The sequence below is a fragment of the Mustela nivalis genome, assembly GCF_964662115.1.
Source record: "Mustela nivalis genome assembly, chromosome: 10".
NCBI classification, from domain to species: Eukaryota; Metazoa; Chordata; class Mammalia; order Carnivora; family Mustelidae; genus Mustela; species Mustela nivalis.
The window spans coordinates 95,531,487-95,552,120 of NC_139029.1; the positions used below are offsets into that span (position 1 = coordinate 95,531,487).

General features: G+C 45.8%; 3 protein-coding genes across 13 annotated transcripts in view; 2 read left to right on the plus strand and 1 right to left on the minus strand.

Annotated features, from left to right (window-relative positions):
* Positions 1 to 177: 177 nt before the first annotated feature.
* Positions 178 to 9,300, plus strand: POLR3C (RNA polymerase III subunit C). 7 transcript variants are annotated; one of them, XM_082685129.1, is made up of 16 exons: positions 210 to 301; positions 781 to 903; positions 1,238 to 1,443; positions 1,741 to 1,996; positions 2,107 to 2,292; positions 3,454 to 3,542; positions 4,078 to 4,182; positions 4,298 to 4,408; positions 5,692 to 5,772; positions 6,019 to 6,070; positions 6,421 to 6,481; positions 6,935 to 7,085; positions 7,884 to 7,985; positions 8,108 to 8,157; positions 8,574 to 8,723; positions 9,149 to 9,300. In XM_082685129.1, exons 3-16 carry the CDS (start codon positions 1,297 to 1,299, stop codon positions 9,228 to 9,230), a joined length of 1,623 nt encoding a protein of 540 aa, XP_082541255.1. In that variant the 5' UTR covers positions 210 to 301; positions 781 to 903; positions 1,238 to 1,296; the 3' UTR covers positions 9,231 to 9,300. The 7 variants fall into 7 exon arrangements, with proteins under 7 accessions (XP_082541254.1, XP_082541257.1, XP_082541259.1 ...); XM_082685132.1 differs by having other exon boundaries at positions 4,316 to 4,408; XM_082685128.1 differs by lacking the exon at positions 781 to 903 and having other exon boundaries at positions 178 to 301.
* A 769-nt stretch (positions 9,301 to 10,069) lies between these two features.
* On the plus strand, positions 10,070 to 16,925 carry NUDT17 (nudix hydrolase 17). 5 transcript variants are annotated; one of them, XR_014299288.1, is made up of 8 exons: positions 10,070 to 11,785; positions 11,958 to 12,144; positions 12,392 to 12,417; positions 12,552 to 12,644; positions 12,911 to 13,009; positions 13,234 to 13,370; positions 13,694 to 13,863; positions 16,385 to 16,925. XR_014299288.1 is itself a non-coding variant. In XM_082685143.1 (8 exons), exons 1-8 carry the CDS (start codon positions 11,594 to 11,596, stop codon positions 16,386 to 16,388), a joined length of 852 nt encoding a protein of 283 aa, XP_082541269.1. In that variant the 5' UTR covers positions 10,866 to 11,593; the 3' UTR covers positions 16,389 to 16,925. The 5 variants fall into 5 exon arrangements, 3 of the variants coding, with proteins under 3 accessions (XP_082541270.1, XP_082541269.1, XP_082541268.1); XR_014299289.1 differs by having other exon boundaries at positions 13,716 to 13,863; XM_082685143.1 differs by having other exon boundaries at positions 10,866 to 11,785; positions 11,997 to 12,144; positions 13,711 to 13,863.
* PIAS3 (protein inhibitor of activated STAT 3) overlaps positions 16,440 to 20,634 on the minus strand; it is a gene marked incomplete at its 5' end in the record, with an annotated part of 8,382 nt that continues 4,187 nt past the window's right edge. The window contains 6 exons of the mRNA XM_082688574.1: positions 16,440 to 16,754; positions 18,091 to 18,251; positions 18,386 to 18,459; positions 19,336 to 19,441; positions 19,633 to 19,767; positions 20,285 to 20,375. Of these exons, the coding sequence (XP_082544700.1) occupies positions 16,613 to 16,754; positions 18,091 to 18,251; positions 18,386 to 18,459; positions 19,336 to 19,441; positions 19,633 to 19,767; positions 20,285 to 20,375 (709 nt within the window). The 3' untranslated portion in view covers positions 16,440 to 16,612. The remainder of the gene's footprint in view (positions 16,755 to 18,090; positions 18,252 to 18,385; positions 18,460 to 19,335; positions 19,442 to 19,632; positions 19,768 to 20,284; positions 20,376 to 20,634) is intronic.

Consider the following 20,634-nt stretch of genomic DNA (forward strand, 5'->3'; position numbering starts at 1 on the left):
CGCCTCCCAGCACCAAAGAGGCGCAGGAAGGAGAGTCCGCCCGCCGCAGCCCGCCCGCCGGCTCTTCAGACAGCGGCTCGCAGGTCCTCCAGCCTTCCAGCGAGAAGAAAGAAAGAGCGTCACCGGAAACCACCGAAACTCCGGGGTAGAGCGGCCCGCGTTGTTCCTCTTTACCTCCTTCCGGGCTGTCACTCTTTCTGCGAGAAAGGGCCGTGGGCTCCCCCTCTGCCCCGGCGGCCCGCGGGAGCCGTAAGAAGCCGCCGTGGGCGACTCGGCAGCATTAGATTGCATTGACCCAGAGGTTAGTGGAAAAAGCTACCTGGACGAAGCGGCCCTGTCTCTGGACGAAGGGACCAAGTCTGGAACGGGGACCTGCGTGAAGGGAGTGAACAGCCAGGAGCTAAGCTCCTTGGAAGTGCTTTTCCGGGATGGCACAGGGTCTGAGGATGCTTCCCCAAAGACGTGTGGTTGGGAATATTGAGCTGAGAGGCAGAGACTTGGCCTCTGGGGATTGGGGCAAATAAATGAACAAACCGATGATTGGGAGCACTTGGGATAATAAGGAAATAATTATACTGTATAGTCAACTGTGTCTGTTTCTGTTTGTGTCTGCTTTTTGAAGGAGTAGGAATTTTAGAATTAAATACTGCCCTTCAGACAACATACTTCATCTCCTATTTGAAACACCCAGTTGAGAAGCTTTCCTTTACCTCATTTTCTTTTTCTAAGTTGTCATTTTTTTCATGGACTGGGAATGACACTACCTGTTCATTCCCATAGGGCTGTGAACAGTGGCCTTAAGTCTTACAATCAATGAAGTATAGAATCTAAAGTCTATGACATCGCAAAACCATTTACACCCAATTTTTAAGGAAAATTAGAATCATACGTAATCCCATAAAGGTAAATTTGGTATATAATCTTCCAGTCTTTTTTTCTATGTATATGTACTTTTTTTGGTAATAATTGAATTTTCCTCTACATTTTGCTTTCTAATCTATTTCTTTCACTTAATGAACAATTTTCTGTGCTCATACGTACTATACTTTAAGTGGTGGCTAGTATTCCACCGTGTGGGTATGCCATCATTTATTGAATTAACTCCTTATTGTTAGACATTAGGTTGTTTCTAGTTTATCACTATAATGAGAATAACAGTGACATTTTTATTATTTTCTTGAGACAGAGTATCTAAAATGAAATTTTAAAAATTTCTAATGTCAAAATTGCCCTCCAGAAAACACGTGAATTTACACTCAGCAGCTTTACTTCCAGCATAAGAGACTCCTCAGTACAATGACTCAAGCAGAAATTAAACTTTGTTCTTTGTTGCTGCAAGAGCATTTTGGAGAGATTGTAGAAAAAATTGGAGTCCACCTAATCAGAACAGGCAGCCAGCCACTGAGAGTAATTGCCCACGACACAGGCACATCGCTGGATCAGGTATGTGTGGGTGACATTAATTTGCTTTCATTCATTTTTTTTTTTTTTGAGAATTTATTTATTTTTTTGAGAGAGAGAGGGAGATTGAGAGGGAGAAGCTGACTCCCCGCTGAGCAGAGAGCCTGATGTTGGACTCAATCCCAGGACCCTGAGATCATGACCTGAGCCAAAGGCTTAACAACTGAGCCACCCAGGCACCCCAGCTATCTCTGAATACTTAGTAAATTGTTGGACAAAAATTGACAACAAAAATGAGCTGTGTCTTTAGATCTTTTGTCTCTTTTGGGTCCTATCTAGGTGAAAAAAGCCCTTTGTGTGCTCATCCAGCATAACCTGGTGATATATCAAGTGCACAAACGTGGTGTAGTGGAGTATGAAGCCCAGTGCAGCCGTGTGTTGCGAATGCTTAGGTATCCCCGGTATATCTATACTGCCAAAACACTGTATAGCGACACTGGAGAGCTCATTGTGGAGGAGCTGCTACTGAATGGCAAAATGACAATGTCAGCTGTTGTGAAGAAAGTGGCAGACCGACTCACAGAGACTATGGAGGGTCAGTAGCATATCCATAGCTGTTAGCAAAAGTGTAGATTGGCTGGCTGCAGGACTGGACCCTCAACTAACTTAAGCCGTCTCATCGGCCTCTTTCCTCCTATTGTACAGATGGCAAGACCATGGACTATGCTGAGGTATCAAACACATTTATGCGACTAGCAGACACACACTTCGTACAGCGTTGCCCCTGGGTGCCTGCCACTGAGAATTCAGACCCGGGTCCACTGCCACCTGCCCCCATTCTTGTCATCAGTGAAAAGGACATGTACCTGGTTCCTAAACTTAGTTTGATTGGTAAGGAATTTTGACCCATGGGGCTGTGACTTGCCCTACTTGTGGATTCTTCCTCAATAATTGTTAAATGAATGAATGAATCAGTTATCACAAATTTACCCTGTGCTAGATACTCAAGTCTCTGTCCTTTTGGGGCTTAAGTCTAATACGAAAGACTTTGATTAATCAAATAACCACGTGAGTACTATGGAGGAAAAGTATGAGGTGTGTGGTTTTTTTTTTTTTCTTTTTAAAGATTTTCTTTATTCATTCATGAGAGTTAGGCAGGGTTAAGGGGAGGCAGAGGCAGAGGGAGAAGAAGGCTCCCTGTGGTACAGGGAGCCCGATGCATGACCCTGGGATCAGGACCTGAGGTGAAGACAGATGCTTAACCGACTCAGCCACCCAGGCAAAAGTATGAGATGTTATGAAAATATTTAACAGGGGACTAGATTTATCGGAGTTTAGAGCGCATGTTTTTTTGAGAAAATCGCATTTGAGCTAAGATTTTAAACTAACCAGTGAAATAATGTATGAAGGGGTACAGAGGATAAACATTTTTGGCAAAAGTGCAGTGAGGAAAAAAAATAGGATAGTTGAGGAAATAAAATATGGGTTAATGTAGTTAAGGGACAGTGAGCTAAGAGAGCCATGTGATAAGGATAGAAAGGCAGGGGCTAGATCATGCAGGACCTCATACAGTGTCTGTTCTTTATCCTAAGAGCAAAGGAAAACCACTAAAGGATTTAAAGGACATGACAGGATCTAATTTGTATTTTTAAAAGATTTTCCTGCTTGCAGAAAGGATGGGGTAGAGGTAAAATATTGACAAACCCAGTGAAAAATTAGATACAGAAAGGTGAAGGAGACAGAGGTGCCAAGAATGACTCTGTGTCTGACTTGCATGTGGAGGAGGATGGTCCTCCTCCACTCACTGAAAGGAAGTATTTGGAGCAGGAGCAGTTTGAGGGAGAAAGTTAGTACTTTATTTTTTGCATATGTTGAGCTTCAAATGACTTCATCATTGCCTTGAATTTCTTGTAGCTTCTCAGCCTCCCTAGCAACATTAACCTAGAGGCAGCTGGAGATGTCTTGGGATGGAGGGACACCTGCTCTGAGGTTCAGTGATTTTCTATCTTCATATGAGATGTAACGCAGCTGTTCATCTGTTTTATTTGGCAGGGAAGGGTAAAAGGAGAAGATCATCTGATGAAGATGCTACTGGGGAGCCAAAAGCCAAGAGATCAAAACATAGCACAGATAACAAAGAGGTAACAGGACTAGGAGTCCTCATCCTGAGGCAAGGCAGAAAGAGCACCTAGATAACAAGCCCCAAGAGAGTTCACAAGGTTGAGAAGTAGTAAGATTATGAATGTCATTAAATATTGACAAAGAATAAACTAACAAAGTGTAAACTCCATTGCTGTCTCCCTTCTGAGGCTTAACTTACTTCAGTCATTGGACAGAGGCAGCATCTTATGCCAAAAAAAGGCCTTCTGTTTTCTCTCTCTGAAATAAGAGGCAAGGTCATGTGCTGAGAGCAAGAAGAGAGGGATAAATGGGAGACTTTAGGATACTAGAGAAGAGTTCAGATAGAGAAAGATTATAAGTGAGTTTAGAGAATCTCTATTTGGATATTGTGAATTTGTCTTGTCAAGGCACTAATCCACATGATTAAATGATTTTTTTCTACTCCATGTAATTGCTACTAAGAAATAGTGAACAGTTAAATCCAAGCTCCTTACCAGAAAACTCACCACATACACTGTGTCTAAATGTTTCCCTCTAATCCTTTTCTCCTCCCAGCCCATTCCAGATGATGGGATTTATTGGCAGGCCAACCTTGACAGATTCCACCAGCACTTCCGTGACCAAGCCATTGTCAGCGCAGTTGCCAACAGGATGGACCAGGTGATACCTAAGTGGGTGGGACGGTGGCCTGAATCAGTAACATTCACTTATTTGCCAGATATGGCCATTGGCATATAGCCAGAGCCATCACAGCAGAGTGAATTCTGAATTGCAGTTCACTTTTCAAACCCAGACCAGCAGCGAGATCGTGCGGACTATGCTTCGGATGAGTGAGATTACCACTCCCTCTGCTGCCCCCTTCACCCAGCCATTGTCTTCCAATGAGGTGATTTTCATGTTCTTGTAGTACTAGTCTGACAGACTATTGGATATTTTAATTCTTATACACAGAGCCTGGGATGAGGTTGAGATCTGAGCCTTTGAAAGAGTTTTTATTGTTTGAGGTGAGACAAGGATTTTCTTCAGGTGGTAGGTACTGAAATACTTGGTTTCAGGAATCCATCCTTTAAGAACCTAAACCATTTTCTTGGTCAAAGTAAAGCTATTCCTAATTGTTCTAAGAATCCACTGTTTGGAATCTGAGAAATTTTGTTGGTGCTCAAAACATTATTTGGCCACTTATATTTGTTTTGTTCAGTGTACTTATTTTGCGTATTTTAAATTTGTTTTTAGTATGTGTGTTTCTTAAAACATGAATACTTAATGTATCAAATACATTTTATTTATATTCTATTTCATTACATTTACCCATATTAAATATAGTTATATTTACACTTTATAAAATGGAAGTATTTTATAGTATAAATAGTATTTATACTTTATAGTATTTTTAAAATTTTAAACTTATTATTAAACAAAAATTTCAGGCTTCTTTTCTTTCAGCAAAAGTAATTACATGATCTACATAGAAATGTATAATATTTGTTAAGTTGTAGCCCCTAAACTTTTAGGAATGGTGGGCATGTTCTGTATCTTATTGTGGGTGGTAGTTACATGGGTATATGTAATTGTCAACACTCATCAGACTGAACCTCTAAAATCTGGGCTTGTTATTGTATGTAACATATCTGTTTAAATATGTATGTAATTTTGTGTGATCCCAGCCCAGCCCTGGGTATTCTTGTTCATAGTTTGATACCTATATTTATTCAGACCTTTTTTTTAATGTGGCTATATGTATATTTTTTAAAGTAGTTGTATGTATTTTTTATGTAGTTATATGTATATTTTTTAGCAAAAACATTTATGTAGTTATATGCATTTTTTTAGCAAAAAAAATAGGATTATACTCTATAAACTGTTCTAAGGTTGCTTTTTTCATATGACAGTGTATCGAAGCCTTCTTTTTCATGTCAGTATATATATGTAGATCTCATTTCTTATGGCAGTTTCATGTTCCATTTAGTGGCCATGCTGTACTCTATTTTAATTAGTTCCTTATTATTGTACATTTGGATTGTTTCTCGTTTTTTACTCTTAGAAACAATATCGCTGTATATTTGGACATATTTATAGTTATGATATCTGAAATTAAAACATCTTTATTTCAATAATGTCAGCAATTCTAAGTTTCCAAACCCATTTTCACCATCTCTTTTTGCTCCATAGATCTTCAGATCCCTACCTGTTGGCTATAACATCTCTAAACAAGTTCTTGATCAGTATCTCACTCTGCTGGCAGATGATCCAGTAAGTCTGTTTTTTCTTTTCTCCTGCTGTGTTTACAGTTTATTTCTGCCACTGAAACCTGTTATCCTTCTTCCGTAGCCTCATTTTCTACCTACCTAGCTCAGATAGTTTCTTTACCATCATCTGATAGGAAGGCTACCTGCTACAGACTCTTGGCCAGATTTGCTCCTTTGGAAATAGAATCACTGGACTTTCCATTCAGTTAACACTCTTTGTGTCTCTCTGTTTTTGTTTTTGTTTTAATAGCTAGAGTTTGTTGGAAAGTCTGGCGACAGTGGTGGAGGAATGTATGTCATCAGTATCCTTACCCATTATTTCCTTATAGTCAGGCAGCCTGAACTATGAAGAGGAATGGTGACTTAATGCAAAAAAGATTAGATAATATTCAGTAGACTAAATAAGTCAGAAAATTGAACTAATACATTGATGATAAAGAAGTAAAAAGGACTTTTAATTAGCCAAATTTTAGTTAAACAAAAGCCTGACTTAAATCCTAGTAAATTGAGTTATTGAAATACTTACATACCATAAATGAGACTAATGTGAAAAACAAAATAGCATTTCAATTTTGAATTAGAGATGTAGGATTAAAACTAAGATCATAGTGACCAGGCCAAAACATTATTGACCTTAATGCTCTGCATGAAGACTTGCATAAAGCTCTCGGATCTCTAGCCACAGCCACTCTGGAGTCTGTCGTACAGGAGAGGTAAGATGGTCACCCTGCTCAGGGTTGGGGTCAGACACTTCCTTTCCACACTTTATTTGAATAAGCAACTTGATCATTATGTAGGCACCCAGTATTCACACTTCTTGGTGCATTTTGCCCATTTTTCCACTGGATTGCTACAGATCCCATCCACTACTGTTCTTCACTCTAAATACCATACTGCCTAATTCCTAATGATGCCATTTAACCAGGCTTCTGAAAGCCTTTACTTAAAATGCAGGAACTCAGGTACTCAGGTGAGTCAGCAGTTGGTAACTCCATTGTGATTAGCAGTATCATTAACTATCTGTGAAGTTGTAAAAGAAATCCCTGATCACTGTTCTTCTCTCTGGTCCTGGCTCCATGGATACAGAGCAACCGCCATTTGTGACTAGTAGCTAAAACTAATCTGTGTCATGTCATTTGCCTTCTTTAGTCTTTATTCTTTCCCAGGTTTGGGTCTCGCTGTGCCAGAATATTCCGTCTAGTTTTGCAAAAGAAACACCTGGAACAGAAGCAGGTAGAAGACTTTGCAATGATTCCAGCAAAGGAGGCAAAGGATATGCTTTACAAAATGCTCTCGGGAAATTTCATATCACTCCAGGTAACCAGTGGCATAACAGTCCCCAACCAAGGGAGCTAGCTGAGGGTGAAAGAAACTTCTGAGGCAAACATCCTGAACCCCAAGCAAACTCTGTTTCCAACTCTGAGATAGGAAAAGGAGAAAAAAAAAAAAAAAGAATTATAGAGACATAGCAAGGACTTGAAAGAGAATTGGGAAACTTTAAGTAGCCTGGTTAAAAAGAGGCACAGCCATGAAATCACCCAGAATTGCCCTTTTTCCTTAGTTCTTAGTCCTTACGATTTGTCCTTTCCTCAGCCCTTAAGTCTATTATAGATGAAATCTGCCAATGTGCACGATGTGCACAGCCATGTAGTATGCCCTATGAGGGGACAGACAGTGGATCTGGGAGTCAGAATCAGTTCTGCCTCTGATCCAGTTAACGCTGCCTACCATCATTTTCTCATCAGTAAAATGATATAAAGAATAATATGATTTGATATGATATGATATATGATATGATAATAACAATGATAAAAGGAATACTATGATATAAAGAATAATATGATTTGTCCTAAAGATCAAATATGATCAACATGACACATAAGCATTGCTCAGAAAATGTTAATTGCCTTCTCTTTCTTCCTCACTGAGGATGCCTACAGTCAAATAGAAAAAGCTCTCCATGTGGCTGATTTTGCCACAGATACTGAATGACTGGGGAAGAGGAAAGTATAAGTGAAAGAGAGAGCTGAGTTGCTCTGAATGGGACAGGTGTTTACTTTGCCATTTCTGAAGAACAGTGTGATTTCTCTTCTCTTTCTTTCTATGGACAAATAGGAAATTCCCAAAACGCCAGACCATGCCCCATCCAGGACCTTCTATTTATATACCGTGAACATCCTGTCAGCTGCCCGAATGTTGCTGCACAGATGCTACAAGGTGATTTCTTCTGGACCCTCTCCCCATTCCCTCCACACAGATAAGGCTCACCCTCATGCCGCCTTTAGCCATTTTACTTGAGCTACTAAATAGAACCATGTGCATTTCTTCTCTCCCCTCAGAGCATAGCCAACTTGATAGAAAGGAGACAATTTGAAACCAAAGAGAACAAGTGAGTAGCATTTTCAGTTGAGTAATTAACATTTTTCAAGGTCAAAGTCTTGAAGGGGAATATCCTATAGAAATAAGAACCAAGAGAGACAATAACAAATCTAGTTGCATTGAATTATTGGCTTAGGTTGACATAAATCATACATTATTCTAAACTGTTATGATATACCCCCAGTGAAATAATTTTGCAGTTTAAATTTATAGGAAATGTACAAATTGGCATTAAACTTTAAGTGCAAATGAGAGGCAGTAAGAGTTTCAGGAGCAAAGTCATATTTCTAGTTAAACTTGTAAAAACTATCTTTGGAAGGTGGCAATATCCACTTTGACCAGGAACATGGGAGAAGAAGGAGTTATGCCAAAATGGTAAAAGAGTCAACAAGAGGGACATGCCTCAGAGCTGTGTTTGTCTGACAGGCGTCTACTAGAAAAGTCTCAGAGGGTGGAAGCCATTATCGCATCTATGCAGGCTACAGGTGCAGAGGAGGCACAACTCCAAGAAATAGAGGAGATGATCACAGCTCCTGAACGCCAGCAGCTAGAAACCCTGAAGCGTAATGTCAACAAGTAAGCATCATAAATCTCCAACCTATGTTTCAAAATACCTTCCAGAGAAGTCCACCTCAACACCCTGTTACCCTTCCAACCTCACCCAAGCAAACCTAAACGCACCCTCTTCTTCCCCAGCTCAGTTGGCAGAATTTAATCCACCTGTTTTCCCAGGCTTAAAAACTCTAAAAGCATTTCAGCTTCTACTGCCTTATCGCACACTCTTGTTCACCAAGTCTGTTGATTTAACTTCAATAATGTGTCTCAAATCTGGCCTTTCATCTTGGTCCTCATGCAGGCCTTTATCACTTCTTTCCTGGACTTTTGCAGTCACCTCCCCCGTCAAACCATCTCTTAAAATGCCCTCAGTGCCATTCTGCATGGCCTCTGATCTTAAATAATGAATGTTCAGTCTGTGTAAATGCTTTCACTTTTTCACTCAGGTTGGATGCCAGTGAAATCCAAGTGGATGAAACCATCTTCCTACTGGAGTCATATATTGAGAGCACCATGAAGAGGCAATGACCCAGAAGAAGAGCCTTTCTCAAAAAATCTGGGGCGGTTGGAAGGAAAAATAAAGGAGGTGACTGATGCATTCTCTGCAGTGAGATACATTGCAAATATCTTTTTTTTTTTTTTTAATTTATTTGAGAGGGAAAGTGAGCAAGTGTGTGCACATGAGAGAGAGAAGGAAGGAGTAGGAATGAGCAGGGGAAGAGGGAGAAGCATACTCTCTACTGAGCAGGAGCCCAGCATGGGGTTTGATCCTGGGATCATGACCTGAGCCGAAAGCAGTTGCCCGACCGACCGAGCCACCCAGGTGCCCCCATTGCCGATTCTTATATTGAAATGCCCTCTCTATCTCTACTGCCCAGAAAACATCAGAAAGAGTTTGACATGTTTTTTGAAGTTTGCTGATCCTGTATTGTCCTCATCATTGTATTCTCCACTCATCAGATCTCATTGGGAGAAAGGACCTCAAGTCAACTAGATTAATCATCTATTAGATGCATTAAGTTAAGCTAAGCCTGTGTTTGAATATCCATGGCAGTGGAAGAAACTTCTTCCTAAGCAGTTCATTCTGTTCTCAAAAGGCTACCCCTATTCTTTATTTTGTTAAGTTGTAATCACACACGGGGCACCTGGGTGGCTCAGTGGGTTAAAGCTTCTGCCTTCGGCTCAGGTCATGATCCCAGGGTCCTGGGATCGAGCCTCATATCGGGCTCTCTGCTCAGCAGGGAGCCTGCTTCCTCCTCTCTCTCTCTGCCTGCCTCTCTGCCTACTTGTGATCTCTGTCTGTCAAATAAATAAATAAAATCTTTAAAAAAAAAAAAAAGTTGTAATCACACACACACACACACAAATGTAGGGAATATTAAAGATACCCACACAGAGGGAAGTAAAAGCTATTTTCAGAACTAGCAGGTTCTGAAAGATACCTAGATTGGCCCCAGCATTCACATTGGAATCTACGGATAAAATACAACTTGCCAGCTCAAGGCTTCTAGCACATCTGAAACCGTGTATGTAAGACTTAGCACAATGCCTGGCATACGGTAAGGACTCAAGAAGTCATTGCCTTCCTCTTCTTCATGGTTTCTTAAAAGCAGCAATTCTAAGTTTTCTCTCTTAGTGACGTGGGTAGATAATTAACCTACCTGATGTAATTTGTCCCAGCAGCTTCAGTTCATTTAAAGCAGGTAGGTGCTATTACAGTCTCTTCAGTTTCCTCTTCAATGTCCATTCTCTCTAATTCATTAAGATTAATGAATTGAATTGTTCGATCAAGTGCCAATTAACTGCTAGCCATTATACTGGATATAATATACCAGGATCAATAAGTTGCTGTCTCTGCCTTCAAGCCACTCACCATTCTTTACTGAGCAACTGTTATGTGCCCAGGAGTGGGCTAGGCTTTAGGGATACAAAGATGAATAAGCCTTATACACACAGCCTAGTGGGAGGAGACAAATACAAGGAAATACTGGGTGGGGCTCTAGCAGAAAAGTACTGTATACAGAGAGGCAAGAGGGAAAAGGGTCAAGAAAGAAAGCAATTGCAGAGAAAGTGATAATCTGTCTTATGAAAGAAGAGGATTTGCCAGGTAGGAGGGGGAAAGGGTCCCAGAAGGAAGCAGAGCCTGGTTCCAGGAAGAAGTGCAAATAGGATATAACCAGAAAACAGGGCCTAAGTCCTGCCAGCATTGAGGCTGGACAGCCCACAGGAGCAAGGGGTTTGGGGGTGAGGGGGTCCTCAATATACTGTGCTTAGTAGTTTATCTTCTAAGCAGTTGGAAGCAAGATGATGAGATCTGTTTGAGAAAGATCACTCTGGAAGCACCCTAGATAATGAACTGGTAGGGGAAGGACTATTTGGAGATGTGCAGTAGTATCTCTGGCAGAATATGAGTAAAGCTAGGACTAGAACAATGGAGGCTAGAGAGCAAGACATCCGAGAAATTTTAAGGAGATAGAATCTGCTGCACTGGGTTGCCATATGAGTGAGAAGAAAGAGAGGGGAGGGGAAAAGAATGTTTCCTGGGTGTCTGGTCAAGACACTAATTCGAGGTGACACCTACTACAGCAGATGGGTGTATAGAGCTACAGAGGGGTGCTTAAGTATACACAGCCTGTGGCTGGTGGGAGGGAACATGTGAGTTGAGAAATCATCCAGTCTGAATCACTCTCCTAAAGAGAAGAGGGAGGAAAAAGAGGAGCCGAGGAATTAGAGGCTTTCTTCTTTGTCATTTACTAGCATTGCACCCTTGGCTCCTCCCCAAGGCTTCTGCCTAAATTTCCCCGGCCTCTCTCCCACCCGGCCCAACACTCGGGGCGGCGCCGCTGGGCCAGCAGAGGGCGCCAGGCGGACCACAGCCCAGAAGCCGCGTTATGGCCGCCTCGCGGGTGCTGCTGCTCCTGTCCGGGCGCCCTGTGTCGCCGAGCTTCGTGCAGAGTGTGTGTCGCCTCCTGGGCGCCGGGCCAGGGTTCGGGCCGTGGCCCACGCACTGCGGCTTTAAGCGAGGACGACTCGTCCTCTCGGACCGGCCATTCCCAGGCGCTTCGACCACGCTTCCGCTCCAGGTCGGGAGAAAGGGGAGCGGGGTGGGGGGCAGGAGTGGGGTGTGGAGCTGGCGCCAGAGGCCAGGCTCCATCAGACTCGACCTCCTCCCCCATCGCGCGGCGTTGCCCAATTTTTGCCGGGCTTCTGAAGCCTTAAACCAAACGGCCACCTACCCCCCCGCACCCCCACTAGCGACCCCCTTTCTGCCCTTTTGTGGCACTGGACCAGCAGCAGCTCAGGGCTCGGGGGTCTGAGCTGCCCACGAATCGAGGTGTGGATCTGGGTGTGGCCGTCATTCTGCAGTCCAGCGACCAGACTGTCTTATTAACCCGAAGGACAAGCACCCTCAGCCTTTCTCCCAACCTCTGGGTACCCCCAGGTGAGTGCCCTGAGAACAGAATTCCAAGTTCAGGAAGAAAGTGGCCCTTCACCAATAGTGCTAATCCCAGTCTCAGGAAGACAGGTCAGCCTACAAATATGGTGAGTCCCCTTTTCACAAGGAGTTGCAATGGCATCTACACCGACTGGAGGAGAGGGGTAGTATAGTGTGGGGGTGGGGGATGATAGGGGGGTGGTTCCTGACCAAGACCATCACCACTTACCTATTGGTCCCACTGTTGTTGCAGGTGGGCACGTGGAACTTGATGAAGAGGTAACCAATCAGCTAACCCGACCTTTACTGGAGGCCCTGAAACCAGAGACCTCTGGCTGGGGCTGCCTTGGGTGTGGGCTGAGGGAGGGGCAAACAAAGGACTTGAAGGAGACCTGTGCAATTCTCATTTCCAGCTGTTGGACGGAGGGCTCCGAGAGCTTTGGGAGGAGAGTGGATTGCAGCTGCCTCAGGACCAGTTCTCTTGGGTCCCTCTGGGGTTATGGGAGGTGAGACAGGAACCTGGAAGAGGTCCCTTCCTTATTTAACCAAGAGCCCTCAGCAACTTTGAACCCACCAAAGCCAAAGAACAGCCCTACATGTGCCTGGGCCAGAGGGGAAATGATTAACTGTGGGTGGATGGTTTGGAGTCCCCAAACCCACAATCCCCACCTATGTCCCTTCTGCACCATCTCTACCCTCTACTTCTTCAGCTATATTTACAAAGTCTCAAAAAGAATTAGGAAGTTCTCATTTTTGCTATATTCTCTCCTAGTCTGCCTACCCTCCAAGGCTGAGCTGGGGTCTCCCCAAATACCATCACATCATTCTCTATCTTCTCGTGGTCTCCCAGGAGTCACAGCAGCAGCTGCAGGTAGGGCTGACAGTGCAGGAAGGAAATGGGGGCTTGAGACCCAAGCAGACTAATTCTGTGACCAGGGGGTGGGGGGGGTGTCAGAGATATTCAAGAAATCCAATAGCCTCCCCCACCTTGCCCCTGTCCCAAGTCTCTCCCCATTCCACTTGTGGGTAGGCCATAGTCAAGAACAGGCCTCCTAAGAGAGGCCACGGCTAAGGGGATCTAACTATCTGGCCTAGGCCCGGATCCAACCAAACCCAAATGAAGTGAGCGCCTTTATGTGGCTGGGACCAGATGTAGCAGCTGCAGTGGCCACTATGGAGGATGGTACAGAGACATCCAGGCATCTCCCCCAGGAGCTACCACCCTCCATCCTGTAAGAGCTTTGGCCTGACCCTCCAGCACACCAACACATACTTGAATAGTCCCACCTCTTTCCCCTCCTCAGGGGGGTTTTGTGTCCTGGGGGACATTTCGGGAGTGGGCTGGTCAGCTGATGATGAAGGGGGCACATGATACCAAAGACACTGTCCATCCAACTCCAGGGGTTCCTGCTTCAGCTGGCTAGCACTGACCACTGGGTTTGAGTCCCATTCCCCCAAAGGGGCAAGTCATTTAACCCCCCTTGAACCTGCTCCTGTGGCTGGGAGGGTTCCATAGAAGAGGGCTAAGCCACTGACAGGAGCACAGCCCAAACAGGAGCCATCATTATGCAGTATAGTAGAACTAAAGGAGGATGGAGGAGCTCGACCCCTGGCCTTGCCCGTGTCCACACTGCTGCGGACAACCCCAACCACAGCTGAAGGAAAAGAGAGGGTCAGCTCTGGGACGAAGTTTGCCCTCCGGCTCTGGCTGCAACATCTGGGCAGGTAAGGGTAAAGGACTTGAGGGCTCTGCGTCATTGGGCTGAATGCTCTATGAAAGAGTGGAAGGAAGAACAAATGCTCCCAGAACTCCTCAGTGGGACATCCCTCCCATGTGAAAGTAGGCCCAGGGTCTGCAAGGAAGCATAGAACATGGGCCTCCTCCCCACAAACCAGGGCTCTGGAAATGGAAGTGCATAATTCCCCTGGCCCCAGCCCACCTCCAAGACACTCACAGACATTCACAACCTTTATTATGGGTAAGAACTTTGCTACAACTTTGAGAATAAAAAGTAAAATTACAACATAGGCCCTAGGCCCTGGAGGAGCCTGAAAAAGGAGAATGGGGAGAGCATGAGATCTTCCCACCTCCCAGAAAAGGTGCAGAATGAGCCAGACCTAACCATGGGGCCATGGGCCTTTTGAAGCTCATGGCCCAAGCTGGTCAGCATATGAAACATTGTGAACTTAAATATATAAATAGAGAGAGACCGAGGCAACAGGCCAGGCCCTACTCCCAAAGCCCTGGGGATCAGAGCTAAGGCCTTATGTCCTCCTCAGTCATACTGGGAAGTAGGAAGCAGGGGAAATCATCTTTGGAGTATTTTGGTTTTTCTTGTTTATGTACAAAAAAATCTACAACCCAAAATAGAGTTCTCTGTCCCTATGTCTGCCTGTCTGTCTGACCAAAGAGAACGGAATGGACATGAAGAGACAATGGATGTGGGGAAGGAACAGAACCATAGGTTTGGGGAAGAGAGGGCATCTAGGGGACAAGAGAAAGGCCCTTTCCCCATGATGCTCCAGCCAATTCGGCCCCTCCCCCAACTCACACCCCAACCCATGTGCCTCCCACTGCCTAGGTTAACATACCCAAAGGAATGTGCCAGCCATCTAAAGAACATTTCCAAAAATAGAACCCAAATGTCCTTAAAAAGAGGTTAAATATTAACCCTTTGGGTGCTGGCCTTGTTAGGCAGAGAGAAGGCCAAAATCAGGTATCCATGAAGGTCTTTCTGACCTTGGGCCAAAGCCCCCTGATGGGTCAGAGTAGCCAGGAGTCTGGACTCCACGGAGTATTTGCTCAGTGTTGGGAGGCAGTGAAGTTTCCATCGTCCAGGGGACTCAGTCCAGGGAAATGATGTCTGACCGGCAGCCAGCCAAAGAGGGACCTGAGGATAGGGGTCCTCCAGGCCCCTCCCTCAAGGCCCCCCCAGGGGCCACAATGCTACTGACACGGCCAGGAGGGGGTGCTGGAGTGGTGCTGCGGTGAGAGCTCCCCAATGTGGGGGCTAGTGGGCCCAGGAAGTGGGAAGGGGTCCCTCGGTACTGGAAGAAGTGGCCAAGGGCATCCTGTTCATCTAGCGAGGTGATGACGGAGGGACCATAGTGCTGGGAGGAATCAAGGGCACAGTTTAAGATTTTCTCCTGACTTCACCCGCCTCCCAGTCACTCATCTCAAAAATATCCTGGGATAAATCAACCCCTTGGATCCCCAAATAGCCTCTGAGAAGCAGGGGAGACTCTCTTTCCCCCACTTCCCCACCCCACCCATGCCCTGCCCCTATTCCCTGCCTTGAGACAGCCCTTCCAGCTTGCTAGGTTTTTGGCCTTGTGGACGTCTGAAATGCACGGAATGTCCCTCTGGGGCAGGCACAGCACCCAAGTACACATGACTCTGTGGGGGGGGGGCAGGGGGGGCAGTAAGGGGGTGGTTGGAGGGAGAGCAGTTGGGGGCAGAATTTTAAAAACTCAAGACAGAACAGTAACAGGAGATCAAAGAAGACATGGGTGAGAATCCGAAGAAGCACAGGTAGGGTCTAGTAGGGAAATAAACTGCCCAGCCCCTGTCTCCCAGCCCCTGCCTTTCCTCACAGAGAAGCAGATTTAGGTCTCAAGGGAAAAGGGGGGTGGGGGGGCAGGGCATCAGTGCCTAGAAAGGAATCTTCAGAGATCTGATAGCTTCATGGGAGAAGAGACCACTTACCTGACTTTCAGTCTGGAGGAAAGAAAACAAATCTAAACCTGGTAAGAAAAGAAAAATCAGAATCAATCTCCTGTCCGACCCCTCCATGGCCAAAAAATCCCCAAAGAAGTCCCTTGGATTATAGCCTTGGCAAGAGAGCCAGAAGTCTTTGAAAAGGAACAGGGGTTCTGATCTCGTTTGGGGGCAGCTGTAGCAAGGAACAGCCCACCTTGTGATCAGTGTCCTACCTTGGATATCAGCCCCCAGTGGGAAAGCAGGTGGGTACTCATGTAGTGGGAGACTGGATAGGAAATCCCCGCCCAGTGTGCCCATTGCAGGGCTCCGTAGCACCGAAGATGGCTGGTGACCAGATGTCAGGACTCTGTGAGGAAAGAGGAAGAGCTGAGGCAGCCAGCGAACCACAGATGCCCTTACCCAGCTCAGCCTCCTGAGTCCCCTCTCTGCCCTAGGGTTTGTCCAGTGATCAGAAGGCATTCCTGACTTCTTTCTCTGCCTCTCTGCCGTGGACTCAGCCTATTTCCTCATACCCTTTGCTTCCAGGTAGTGCTGGGATGGCAGCTGAGGTGACAGGACAGTGCTTTTTGGTCGGGGGCAGGTCCTCCTCATCTGACGAACTCTCTATTGTCAAGTCAATAACTTCAACTTTCTTCTTATTCTCTGATGGATTGCCCTCTTGGACTGGGCTGTACTGGAGGCCTGCGGGTGGTAAGAGGACTGTGTCTCAGAGACGAAGCCATCCAAGATGTAGTTCAGCTGGGGGACAGGGGGTCACTCACCATCCAGCCCATACCCTGGCGGGGGGCAAACCTCAGATGCCTCCTTCTTGGGTTTCATTGGGCACCAGGATCCATCTTCCATGAACTGGATCTCATCACAATCCGAACAGGAATTAAGTATCTCCATGAATAAGCTGGGGGAAGGGGAGAGATGGGAATTCATGGGGCTGGGAGATGGCTGGGAACAGTAGCCGGGGAGTTCTGGGACTCACCTTCCTGAACCTCAGGAACTGAGGTTTCCTTGTCTGTATTCACTCTATTAACTCTTGAGTTGTCGGAATCAAATAAAGTAAGGTAATATAAAAGAGATTTGCCAACTTTAAATGCTTAATTTTCCAAACATTCTAAGCACACGTTTCATGTGGTACTTGCAACAAGACAAAAGGAGCAAAGATACCAAACTCTATAAACCATCTCAAAGAGGGCACTGGGAACGAGAATTGTCATTTAGGCTCTGGACGAGGGTTAGGATTAGCTAGATCAGTATATCCAGGCCCACAGAAGAACTTTTTTGCCATTGTCAATGAAAGGTCAGGTAGTTGTTCTAGGAGATATATTTTATCAGTTCAATGCACTGACTCTGCCACTTAGTAACACTGAGAACTTTGAGCAAGATAATCTCTCTAGGCCTCAGCTTCCTCACCTGTAATGACCATACCCATCTCACAAGGTTAATTATAAGGATTCAATGCGATGAGGCATGCAAAGTTCGCAGCATGATGCCTAATGCTTTAAATCCTCAATGTTGGAAATATATACAATTGACAATGAACAACATGGGGGTTAAGAGCACTGACCCCACATAATCAAAAATCCATGGATGGGGTGCCTAGGTGGCGCAGGCAGTTGAGCATCCTACTCTTGGTTTCTGTTCGAGTTGTGATCTCAGGGTCATGAGATCGAGCCCCATGTCAGGCTCCACTTTGGGCACAGAGCTTGCTTAATATTCTCTTTCGCCTACCTCACAAGCACATGCGCACTCTCTCTCTCTCTATCTCTCACAAGTAAATAAATCTTTTTTTTTTTTTAAGTCTTTACTATTTAAAAAAAAATTCATGGATAACTTTTGACTCCCCCCAAAACTTAAATAACAATAGCCTACGGTTGACCAAAAGCCTTACCAATATCATCAACAATCAACACACATTTTGTATGTTATGTGTATCATATACTGCGTTCTTATAATAGGGTAAGCTAGACAAAAGAAAAATATTAAGAAAATCATAAAGAAGAGGAAATAAATTTATATGTGTTGTGCTGTATTGAAAAAAAAAATCTGTGTAAAGTGGACCTACACTGTTCAAGGGTCAACGGTATATTATAAAGGTAAAAAATTATACCTATACATATAAAGGGATTGATAGGTGAAGAGCTGGGGTTCATGGGAGGGGAAGGAAGGTCTCTCCATATATAGATGGGGGGGGGGTCGCTAGTGGAGGTCCTAGGTAAGAGGAAGCAGAGTGGCCCTACCCATCAATGATAAGAGATTCATAAGGAGCCTTCTTGTCACACACAGGACATGTCCATGTTGGCTTCTTCTCATTCATCTGTAGATAAAGGGCAGCATCGAAGCTCTGCAGGTGGGCGCAGGTGAGGGCCCGACAAGGGACTGTCAGGCGCATCTTCCCTAGCTGAGAAGAGAGGAGTTCTCTGGTCAGAGTCCCTACATCCCAGGAGGCCTTACTCTGGTCGCCCTAGGAGCCCTCATCTGGGCCCAGAGTTTAATCCAGCTCCCCCTCCCCCTTCTCATCTCCCTTGTACCCACCGGGCACATGAGTGACACCCGGAGACTCGTAGTGGCCACCTCACTGTCCGGGTCAGCGGTCAGTTTCTCCTTGACTGAAACAAGAATGAGGCCAGAGCCACGGGGTCAGCAAAGCTGGAGATGAAGCCCAGGAGGCGGTGAGGCCAGAAGCAGACGACTCTGGCTGAGAGGCAGCCACGCAGAGTGCCTTTGGGGGCTGGGGGGATGTCACATGAAGACTGGCTGTGAGGGAGAGTTCCCCGTCCCTAAAGATGCTTAAACACAGCTGTGGGACACTGGGACAGAGATGACTTAAAGGTAACTGAAGCATCACAAGAGGGTTAGATCAGAGGATCCTTTTTCTTCATTTTTTATTTTTTATTTTTTTAAAGATTTTTATTTATTTATTTGACAGGGAAAGACATAGCAAGAGAGGGAACAGAAGCAGGGGCAGTGGGAGAGGGAGAAGCAGGCTTCCCACTAAGCAGGGATCCCAGGACACTGGGATCATGACCTGAACCAAAGGCAGATGCTTAATGACTAAGCCACCCAGGCACCCAGATCAGAGGACCCCTAAGACTCTTGCCAGTCTAGGAGCGCCTGGGAGGCTCAGTGGCTCAGCGGGAAGTCTGCTTCTCTCTCTGCCCCTTACCCCACTCATGCTCTCTCATTCTCAAATAAATAAATAAAATCTTTTTTTAAAACAAGCCTCCAGTCTAAAGAAGCTGGAAGCAGGGTCTATGAGGTGCAAAGCAGATGTATAATTGAGAACGCAAGGGTGTCCCTCAGTGCCTGAGATTGGGCTGACTTCTCAACAACAAAGACTGGTAAGGGGCTAGGGGTAGGGTTGGATTCGTGTGTGACGTGAGGTGTACTGTCACAAGAGGGGGATGGGTCTGACCATAAAGGCTGGAGGACCAGGAAGACTCAGATCCAGATCAGGGGGGAAAAAGGGGCAGGGTGTTACTCACTCAGTGCCCGAGAATGGTCTGGGTTCCGGATACCCTTTGCTCTGAGTTTCTGTAGAAGGGTCCCCGCAGTCAGCTGCCTCACCAGGTACACAGACAAGGAGTAGTTCTACATGGAGGGAGGGGAGGCAATTAGCCTCTGTTCTGCACATCACCACCACCTTCCCAACCCTCTGTCCCAGGAGGACCACAGACAGTGGGTCTGGGCAGAGGAAGATGTTTTCCCCAACTCTGACACTGGATGCTGTCCCCCTCACACCCTGCAGGCTTCTCTAGGTTCCCTGCCCCAGCCCTGCTCACCCGTCCAAATTCAGATGACCAGTTGACCACGATGGTGTTGGGAACTGTGGCCGAGAGACGAGCCAGAGGTGTGATGTTGATCGGGCGGCTAGGCCTCTTGGGCTCAGCCCCATTCTTGGTAGGGGGAAGGTAACCCTGGGGAAGGCAGACATGGGTCAAGACACTTTTATCTCAAGTTACTCACTTCCTGGAGGGAAGACCAGCTCGCTCAGTGACCAAGAACATGGGGGCCCATTCAGTGATTCGCAAAACTACAGAACTATCGAGGGTTGGGGGGGGGTTCGTTCCTGGGGACAAAGGAGAGCTTATTCATTGACCAGGGAGACAGAAACCTACTTCCTGAGTTCCTGAGGAGGGAAGAACAGGGATGCCCCACTTCTTCCAACTCTTAGCTCTAAGGTCATCACTTCAGAGAAGTCTTCCCTCAACCTCTGGATTGAACTAATGTGCCTCTTTGGGTTCTGACAGAACCCTTTGTGCATCAGCCCTATCTCAGTATTCTTGAGATTGTGTTAATCCCTTAGTGAACGGACAACCTATGACATACCCAGGCACTGTGCTAGGCATGGCTCCTTTGTAATAGGTTTGCACTGAACATTTAAGAACTGAAAGAGGGAAGGGGTCATGGCCAGAAGAAGGGAAGAGCATTTACCGGCAGGGGGCACAGTTTCCCATTGACCTTGACAAAGAGGTTGGGGGGAAAATAATCCTCCTGGGGACAGCTGGTCTCACAGAGACAGAACCTGGTAAGCGAGAAGAAAGGATGACAGGGTGGGGGAGGTGGTTTCTTCTTTCTGGTGGAAAGGCAGGGAATCTCTGAAGGTCCGTCAGAGATGTCTGCACCTGCAGCCCTTAGCACCCGACGAGTCCCAGGATTAGGATGGACGTGACAGAGCAGCGCTGTCTCCTAGCCGTGTCCAGCACACCCTGATGGCATTCCCTCCACCAGCCCCCTCGCCCTGCCCCACAGAGCCCAGCAGGGAAGGGAGGAGGATCAACTCA

Excerpts from the sequence above, each read along its gene's own strand:
- POLR3C (XM_082685128.1), top strand. The coding sequence starts at position 1,297 with ATGACTCAAGCAGAAATTAAACTTTGTTCTTTGTTGCTGCAAGAGCAT. Across the intron at positions 1,997-2,106 it reads ACTCACAGAGACTATGGAGG|ATGGCAAGACCATGGACTAT; the intron begins GTCAGTAGCATA and ends CCTATTGTACAG. Across the intron at positions 6,482-6,934 it reads GAGTCTGTCGTACAGGAGAG|GTTTGGGTCTCGCTGTGCCA; the intron begins GTAAGATGGTCA and ends ATTCTTTCCCAG.
- NUDT17 (XM_082685142.1), top strand. The coding sequence starts at position 11,594 with ATGGCCGCCTCGCGGGTGCTGCTGCTCCTGTCCGGGCGCCCTGTGTCG. Across the intron at positions 12,418-12,551 it reads ACGTGGAACTTGATGAAGAG|CTGTTGGACGGAGGGCTCCG; the intron begins GTAACCAATCAG and ends TCTCATTTCCAG. Across the intron at positions 12,645-12,910 it reads TCCCTCTGGGGTTATGGGAG|TCTGCCTACCCTCCAAGGCT; the intron begins GTGAGACAGGAA and ends ATTCTCTCCTAG.